We start from the raw sequence: 9,879 nt of genomic DNA, 5'->3' as shown, positions 1-9,879 counted from the left end.
TGACTTGTCACCAACAATAAGACTAAAACAAATGGAATGGTAAATCCAACAGAGACTTTTTGTTGTATTTGCTATTTGAATATATAATATTTTGCAGACATATTGGTTCGACACTGACGCTCAATGGCAAAAAGATGTTAGTTTTGAAAGGCGATCATGTCATAATATGGTTAAGCTCTAAAGTCATTTGAAGTTAACCTATAAATACTTGCTGATTTTAAACAGTTCTGTATTCCTCATTTTGCGTTATATGACCTGTTTTGCTAACTTTTATTTTGAAGATGTGAGTTAGGGTTAGATAAAACAAGAGTGGTCTTGTTTTATTGTGACGTACGAACTCTTGCTGATTTAAAAATAAATACAAAATGTTTTGAGAGGTTAGCCTTGTTTTTGTTTAGGATGATCTTTTAAGCTCTTTGGCTTTATCGAGATTAACGGATAACTGTTATTGATGTGGAATCAGATTTACTTAATGTACATTTAAATCTTACTAAAACATATCCTTCTATATATTGAGGAAATGCTATGCAAAGTATTCAAAATGTTCATACTATGGAAACATTTAGGAAAACCACAGTGTACATTTTCAACAAAATCACAAATGGACGGCTGACTTTCTAATTTTTGATCCAACAAATGCATCTACTTTGTTCTACTTAGGAAGACTTGAGTGAGACACACGTTAATATTTCTAATAGTTGAACCAACAGCTGTTCTGCTTTACATGTTTCAAATGTAGACGATGATGATGAATGAGAAGAATGATGCTGAAGGGCCATCTAGTGGACGGAAGGGGAAATCACACACACATAATTAACTCTTAGTTCAATATCATGAGTTATTGGAGATCTGTGTGTATTTCTTTAAAAATGTATTTCCATTTTGTATACTGACTGTGGACTGATCCATGTGTGTGTGTGTGTGTGTTGTGTGTGTGTGTGTGTGTGTGCGTGTTAACGTGTGTCGTGTGTGTGAGTGTGTGTGTGTGTGTGTGTGTGTGTGTGTGTGTGTGTGTGTGTGTGTGTGTGTGTGTGTGTGTGTGTGTGTGTGTGTGTGTGTGTGTGTGTGGGGTGTGCGTGCATGTGTGTGTGTGTGTGTACGTGTGTGTGTGTGTGTTAGTGTGTGTGTGTGTGTGTGTGTGTGTGTGTGTGTGTGTGTGTGTGTGTGTGTGTGTGTGTGTGTGTGTGTGTGTGTGTGTGTGTGGGGGGTGTGTGTGTGTGAGTGAGTGAGTGAGTGAGTGAGTGAGTCTGTGTGTGTGAGAGAGAGAGAGAAGGAGGGAGTGAGTGTGTCTGTGTGTGTATGAGAGAGTGTGTGTGTGTGTGTGTGTGTGTGTGTGTGTGTGTGTGTGTGTGTGTGTGTGTGTGTGTGTGTGTGTGTGTGTGTGTGTGTGTGTGTGTGCATGTCTGTTAATATGTGTTTGTTTTAGTAGTCTGTTAATATGTAGTGTTTGATTGCCTGGACAAAAAGAGGAAGTTTTAAATAAAGCCGCGGGTTATTTCTGCCTCATCATTTCACATTTCTCCACTTGCGAAACAGCGTCTCTCTCTCTTCACCTTCCACACATCTTATCAAACATATGAATTGCACACTGCTTGCATAAGTTGTACTTTTCAGAAGAAGAGAGAAACAGCAGAGGCGGAAGACGAGGTGCAGAAATGAAGGAACTGAGGCAGCAGAGGGAGGGGTGTGAGGGAGGTGTGTAACAGCTTCCTGTAGTCGTCCTCCTCTCTGAGTTCTCTCACAGTGAAGAGCACAGACGGAACAGGATGCAGGCTATCAAGTGTGTGGTCGTGGGAGATGGGTACGCCATTATCTTTTTTTATACATTTGTTATAACTTAAGACGCCTTCAGGTGTTGAACCACGAGCTGATGCATGATGGGGAACTTGTAGCCCCAGGGTCAAGATTTTTGATTATTTGAAAGAAATGTCACCTAGGTTAGGGTTAGGGTTAGGGGTTAGGGTTAGGGGTTAGGGTTCGGGTTCGAACAACTTCAAGTTACAGTTTTCTCAACTTCCGCAGAGCGATGGCTGTTTGAAAGGGGCTGCTGTTGTGTTAAACTTGTTGAGGATCGCAGTGTGTGTGTGTGTGTGAGGATCTTTAGGCGTGTGTTTGACAGCGCTGATTTAAAATGAGGGTGTTGGATGGAGCAGGCCACAGCATGCAGGAACATGCAGCACACACTCCGGCATACTGCAGATGGAAAGTCAAGAAAGAACAGAACAGAAAGAAATAGTCGAAAAAGAAAAGAACCATTTAGTTTAAGACTCTTTGGCAGAGGTGGAAGAAGTACTAAGATATTTATCATCAGTCAAAGTAGCAGTGTAATAATACTCTGTTAAAATCCTGCATTAAAATCACACTCAATGAAAAGTACAAAAAGTATTGTGTTTAAAATATACTTAAAAGTTCCTAAAATGCAGTTTTGAAACCTAACACCTTTACTCAATTGTTGCACTTACTGTAAGTGCTATTTTAAGATACTTGTACTTTTCTTGAGTATGTGTATTTAATGCTACACATACTTTTACTCCACTACATTTTGGAGGCAAGTATCTCCATTTATTTATTAAACAATAGTTACTAGATACTTTGTACACATGAAAAGACATGTGATGCAATACATTTATGTTTAATACACACAGTTTAAAAACAAATGTATGTACAAGTAATTTACATTTCTACCATCTAGAGCTGTAACTTAGATACAGTAAAAAGGACAACATGTGCCTACACAATGCAGTGGGATGAAATAGTTGTTTGACAAATACCACACAGTACATACAGTACAATTGCCTAGACAAAATAAGGAGCATAATATATAGTATTTGATGTAGAAGTATTTCACATTTCTACCTATGTACAAATACTTTTTTATAGGTTCATTATATGTTTTTATTAATAACATAAATCTGCTATTGCTAGTGACTAAAGTAGTACAGTAATAGGCCTGCATAGAGTAATGTAGTGTGGTCAAAGTATAAAGTATAGCATCATGTGGCAATACTCATTTGATGTACAAGTACCCCACATTTCTACCTTAGCACATTACTTGTAAGTTAATAGTTTGTAAGTTACATTTCTGTTTTATTCACTCTGCAAAGTAACTAATAAAAGCAATTCTGTAAATGTAGTAAATGTAGTTGATTAAGAACTTAAACATTAAAGTACAAAAAGCAGTGGGTTAAAAATATAATGTAGCATCATGTGGAAATACTCATTTGATGTACAGGTACCTCACATTTCTACCTAAGTACATTACTTGTATGTTAATTTAGTTTTGTATGTACTACCTTAATCTGCAAAGTGGCAAGTAACTAAAGCTGTAAAGTAAATGTAGTGGAGTAAAAACTAAAACATTCATGTACCAAAAAGCAGTGGGGTAAAAATATAAAGTATAGCATCATGTGGCAATACTAATTTGATGTACAAGTACCTCACATGTCTACCTAAGTACAGTACTTCTAAGTTAATAGTTTATAAATTAAAATATATTTTGAATTTAATCTGCAAAGTGGCAAGTAACTAAAGCTGTAAAGTAAATGTAGTGGAGTAAAAACTAAATGTGCCTAAAAGAATAAAGTAGCATCATTTGGAAATACTTTACTTTAAGTACCTTACATTTCTACTTCAGTGCAACACTCCAGTACATGTACTTAAGTATTGGAAAAACTGCTGATTTTGGTTGTTTTAAAAAGACTTAAATGCTCTCTCTCAGAACTAGTTACTACGGTGTGTCGTGTACATCAGGAACTTCTAATCTGATACTTGAAGGTGGGGCAAAAACATGCCGGGTGTCTCGTGAATAAGGAAACTGTGAAGCGGAAGTGCTGTAGCTGTTACTGCAAGAGCTCAGGCTGCAGAAAATGTAACATTTACCAGTGCTACATATAAGGGTACATTACTTACTAGAAAAGTGAGACATTTTGGGTTTTTTTGGTTTGACTTCAGCACAGTAAATTAAGGCAGACACATTGTTTTTCATCTGCTGTTCAATTTGAGTTTGTGGGCTGTTTTGCTTACGGAACAGGTCGTTGTCAGACTAATGAAAAGAAAACATTGTAGATTTGATCTTAAATCCACCAAAAGTTAGCATTAGGTAATTCCCTTTCTTGTTATTCAAACATAACATTGTTGAACATATGAAATAAAAAATAAAAATAGCTTTGACATTGCGAGAGCCGGGAAGCTGGCAGTGAAAGCCGATGGTGGTGATGAGTCATTTCTGCCATGAAAACCATTTTGATGGATGCCGCCAATGAACGCTGTACAGATGCAGCTTGTGGAAAATACAATATTTTTAAATAAACTCAGCAGCTGTATCGCCCGCATGATTTAAGATCGTGTTTGTGAGTAAACCAGATGTCAAAAATGTGATTTAAAGCCTCTGTTTGCAGAGAAGAGGAAGTTGTTATAGGGGAAGAAGGGAAGTGAGCACTGTGCACATATGAGCTAAAATGCTGCTGTTACATGACCCTAACATGGCACGGTGGATTTCAAAATGGTTAAGTTATAGCTACATATCTACACCTAATATGTCATGTAATTAGATTGGATTATATATCTTATATTAATATTTCCAAATTTGGAAATTGTTTTGTTACAGGAGTTAAAAACCCCCAACATAAACATTAAATATATAAACCAATCCGCAGTGAAAGATCAACATGTATAGAGTATCTTCTCCAAAACAACAAAGAATATAAACAAATATTCCTAATACACAATAATAGACTAACTTCCTACTGAACAAAACATATGAATATAGAGGACTATATACAGTTATAAACAGTATTAAACACACCGTTTTTAAAACCCTTCAAGGGTCACTGTGTAGTTGTCAACATAAGTTACATTTGAATTGAGTGTCGCTTAACAAAATTAATTGCGTTTATTATTGAAGTCTCGTAAAAATAATTGCAAATTCAAAAGAATATCTGGCATCTTCCACCTGTTGATCAGTGAAATAGTGCCATAGCATTGGTTGGAGATCGTAACACATCACCCACGAGCATTGGGACAAAATGGGGGCCAAAATTAATTCTATAGGTCTAAAATGGGACTACACTTATTTTGAATATAAAGTGTATGAAAGTCTTATTAGCGGTCAAGCTAAAATGCTAACTACACTTTTCAAATCCTGAGAGCTGAGTAAATGATACAGTATATTGATATTCAAAGAGTTCTGGAGAGCTAGTTTAACTTCCTAGCATGCTGTTGACTAGCTAGCTTGTTAGCGCTTAGCTTGCTAGTTATAGATGTGGGGGAAGTACTTAGATCTTGTACTTGAGTAAAAGTAAAAGTACTCAGATCTTGTACTTGAGTTAAAGTAGAAGTACTTCAATCTTGTAATTGAGTAAAAGTAGAAGTACTCAGATCTTGTACTTGAGTAAAAGTAGAAGTACTCAGATCTTGTTCTTGAGTAAAAGTAGAAGTACTCAGATCTTGTACTTGAGTAAAAGTAGAAGTACTTCAATCTTGTAATTGAGTAAAAGTAGAAGTACCAGAGTGTAGGAATACTCTTTACAAGTAAAAGTCCTGCATTCAAAATGTTCCTCAAGTAAAAGTAGAAAAGTATTCTCATCAAAATATAGTTGAAGTAGCGACAGTAAAAGTAGTCATTGTGCAGATTGGTCCATTTCAGAATAATATATATGATATGTTTTATAATGATTGATCATTAAAGTGTTATCAAAACTGGTAAAGGTACAAATTATATTTCACATCATTAATCCAAATCTGTAAAGTAACTAAAAGTATTAAATCCATGTAGTGGAATAAAAGTACACCATTTACCTGAATTAATTTAAGTATGAAATGTATTGAGTAGAAGTAAAGTAGAGAGTCTGCAAGCCTTTAAACCACTTTTCTTTAAGGCATAGATGCAGTTTACTGGTCTACTATGTGGTTGTGCAGTCTCCTGAAATGACATCTTTCACTTCAACAAACTTCAGATATCAAACATAAAATGCAGCCATTAAAAACTGAGCTTAATCGACCCTTGTAGACATTGAAGATGCTATCTACTAAACTCCATTTGCTTTCATATTCTCAGCCTTGAGAACAAATGTGTGATTAGCTAATCCTCAGAGTTATACGTTAATTAAGTTAAAAGCATTTCCTTTAGCGTGTGCTTTACTGTAGAGGACCAAGTAGAGGGAAATGTGGGAGTCTCAAGTGACTAAATAAAGTAAATAAGTTATTTTGATATTTCGGAGATTCTAACCAAAAGGCTGACATAAGCAAAGAGAGACGAGAAGAGAAATAAACATAATGCAGAAGTGATGTTGAGAATGGAGAAAGATGTTAATAATAAAGAGTAGGAAGACAGAAGCAAAGTCAGTGTGACGTTGAATCTGTATTAAAGTTTGTTCAGCTAGAAGCAGATAATATATATAATGGTGTCAGCAGAAGATGACAAACAGATAAAGAAGAAAGAGATCGAAGGCTGAACTCTGAGGTGTTGCTGGTTCCTGTTTCCAGTGCTAAACTGATGCTTCGAAAACATATCACTTCCTATTTGACTCACACACACAACCCAAACATTTACATACAGAATGACCTTGTTAAAATGAATGCAAAACAACGTTTACGAGGTAGTGCCGATAATAGAAGTGGTCATAAAAAACAAACTTGCATGCTTTTTATTGAGGACCCCGCAAAATGGGTTTTAACTCAAAACGTGGTCCTCACAAATGCAGCAAAACAAACTCACACACATTCCCATGATCATACACCTGCGATTTTTACACGAATGAAACCTTTTTTGATGAGAGACTTGTAATAACTCGATCAGTTTGTAGTGTTGTTCTTTTAATCAGAAAATATTCAGATTTTAGGATTATTTAGTTTAGTCAATACACCTTTTAATGTGTACTTAATATGTTTGCCAGCATCACAAAAGTACTTACATGTAAAGACACACCTTTGATCTTTTATGTATTTATTTGAAATGTTTAACTACTAATGCAGAACATTTAGCTTAATTAGCACAGAGAGGTCAGAGGGAGTATGTTTTGGTACTATTTTAGCCATAAAAACCTCAGTATACCAGTTTTAATGAAACACTGGTGCACCAACTTTTTTTTTAATACACCATGTACCGAGAAATTAAACGTTAGACTGTGCAAATAGCCTCTCACTTCTTGCTGTATTTCTTTTATAATTCATGTTAAAGTTGCATTGATCCATAAATGCTGACCGGCTTGCATGAGACGATCTGATGAGCAATAGCAATACTAAGAAGAGCTTCAAAAATGGAAAAGCCCTCTGACTCATACTCAATTGATCATGTCTGAAGCATACAGTCATAATAGCATTTATTCTGAATGGTTGAAATACATAAAAAAAAGTCAAAAACCAGCAAAAATATTACATTTCTAAATGTGCCTACTTGTTCACAGGTCAAACATAAATCACACAAAAGTAGAATATTAAAGAGTAAACATATTCAACTTATTTATAAAGTGAAAGGCTGGGCAAAAAGGGTTAACTGAATAATTGATAAATAATTTAAAAAATGTTTTATTTTATGGTCAAAGCATTATTTGTAGTTTCAAAATACATTAAAATGCAATAAACAACTTAAATATTATCGACAAATATGTATTAAAACTACCAGCAAGCTACTTCAAGATGTAAATTACATTCTAATTACATCGCATGAGGTTTATTACTCTTAAACACTGATGATTTACTTTTTATATATAAATATTTAGCTTTCTCTGGTCCTAACTCCAATCAGATTTACCCAGAATGCTCTCTGCTATGTGTGTCAGAGCCTTGATAAAGATAAGACACGAGCTCTGGTGTCGTTCTTGAAATACGGACAGTAAAACAAACAGAGCTTGTTCATTCCTGTTGGAGCCGTGTCGATTCATGGATGTTCAGACAAGCTGCTCTAATGAACATGTTAAAGCTTCTGGAGGTGTGTTATAAAAGTATATTAGATATAATACAGTGTAGAATAAACCTTTTTTTTTTACTATACCCATAAATATGATTATTTATAATTATATTACAATATATGTCATTATGTTTTTATATATTTTATTCTAAATCAGTTAAATGTGTATTTGGTGTGTTTTTGTTGCTGATTTAATATAATTTATTTGTCTCTTCTTAATAAGAACAGCTTTGTTAATCAAGGCTGACGACGATGCTGTATTTAGATGGAAAAGCACTAATTATAGACAAACTTAATCAAGTTTATTCATATAGCACTTTTTGAAACAAGGCAATTCAATGTTCTAGTGCAAAGGAAACAAATTATAAGAAATAACACATAAAAAAAGAAAATGGTGATTTTGCTATAATGATATACAGTTGGACAGTTGTGAAAAAATGCAATACATAAACCCAAGTACTTAACCTTAAAAACTATTGTATTCTTTTAAAAAACATTTCGGATCCCATTATGAAGTTAAATTAGAAATAGAATTACAAAATTGCATAATTTGACGCTTAATTATACACTAATTATTTACAAAGTACAGTTTGAGAATGACTGCATTATTTGAGCTGTAAAGGGGTTTGTTAGGCGTGTATTGATGCAGGACTAAGTTTATATCTGATGATAAATATCTGCCATATTTCTCTGTTGATGATGATCCTACATAATTATATCTCTGTTCATGTCTTTCAATATTTGCTTTATAGAGCTGTGGGAAAAACATGTCTTCTCATCAGCTACACAACCAATGCCTTCCCCGGGGAGTACATCCCTACTGTGTGAGTATGACAGACACACGCACGCACGCACGCACGCACGCACGCACGCACACACACACACACACACACACACTACATGTACAACATATCATATCATATAATTTTCTTGTAATGTACTGTCGAATGTCATGTTTTATGTTATTTGTGGACCCCAGGAAGATTAGCTGTTGTTATGCACCAGCTAATGGGGATCCTAATAAACTCATAAACTCATAAACATACAGTTCAGAAAATGAAATGTACAACACCAATGAATTGTAATATGCAGTCGTGTGGATGCATAGACACACATTATCAATATATGCATAAAAGCTGACACATACTGTAAATAGAGAAGGAAATGTGTATAGTAATCTCCAGTTAATAGTCTAGTCAATAATAACTAAGGAATATTAAAGAAAAACTGACATTATTAATAAGATTACCAAGGGGAAATATTCATTTTCAGATCTTTATTTTATTAACATTTCTTTATTTTTTTGAGCAATGTAGAGATTATTAATCAAAATGGGTTTCTCATTAAATTAATCTATTTGATTGTGTAGTAGGTCATAAAAGAGACTGCAGTGTTTCAATATGACCACAAGAGGGCAGTGTTGCTTATTTATTATAATCTAGTCAATTGAACATGTAGTTATGACTGATTTAAGGTACAACAACAGCAAGGTCATTCAAATCATTGTAATCATTAAAGCCCAATAAATGGTCTAAATATAAATATTCAGTTTATCTCTTATTAGCTATTTACATTTATGTATGCTTTAAACCAGGGCCCCTCCCCCTTCCTCATATGGTACAACTAAACCACCAAATCATTGTTTTATTTCATTTGTTTCCTTATTGTTTCACACCCTTTCAAACCATATTTTCACATGCAATTGAAAGTTACTGAATATATGAAACTTGTGAAAAAATATGTAGTATTACAACAAATATTTAAACCATGGAAATTAAAAGTCATATTTACAGAAGTATTGTGTTTTTTGTGGTACTTCAACATTGAAGTGGCCCTACAATACCACTAGTTAGAGGACCTGATATAAACAATTACAAAAAAATAAAGGATGATGGCATTTCTAAATTCAATGATTGATTCTCGGTGTGTGTGTGTGTGTGTGTGTGTGTGTGTGTGTGTGTGTGTGTGTGTGG

The 9,879-nt window shown here is 34.5% G+C and overlaps 1 protein-coding gene across 1 annotated transcript in view; it reads left to right on the top strand.

Moving 5' to 3' along the window:
• The first annotated feature begins 1,651 nt into the window (after nucleotides 1-1,651).
• LOC104945558 (ras-related C3 botulinum toxin substrate 1-like) overlaps nucleotides 1,652-9,879 on the top strand; it is a 17,055-nt gene continuing 8,827 nt past the window's right edge. Inside the window, exons 1-2 of the mRNA XM_010771254.1 lie at nucleotides 1,652-1,801; nucleotides 8,659-8,728. Of these exons, the coding sequence (XP_010769556.1) occupies nucleotides 1,767-1,801; nucleotides 8,659-8,728 (105 nt within the window). The 5' untranslated portion in view covers nucleotides 1,652-1,766. The remainder of the gene's footprint in view (nucleotides 1,802-8,658; nucleotides 8,729-9,879) is intronic.

This window comes from Notothenia coriiceps, unplaced genomic scaffold (assembly GCF_000735185.1).
Source record: "Notothenia coriiceps isolate Sejong01 unplaced genomic scaffold, NC01 NC01_scaffold00009701, whole genome shotgun sequence".
NCBI classification, from domain to species: Eukaryota; Metazoa; Chordata; class Actinopteri; order Perciformes; family Nototheniidae; genus Notothenia; species Notothenia coriiceps.
Note: the sequence above shows the minus strand (reverse complement) of the source record. Positions and strands in the feature narration are given on the sequence as shown.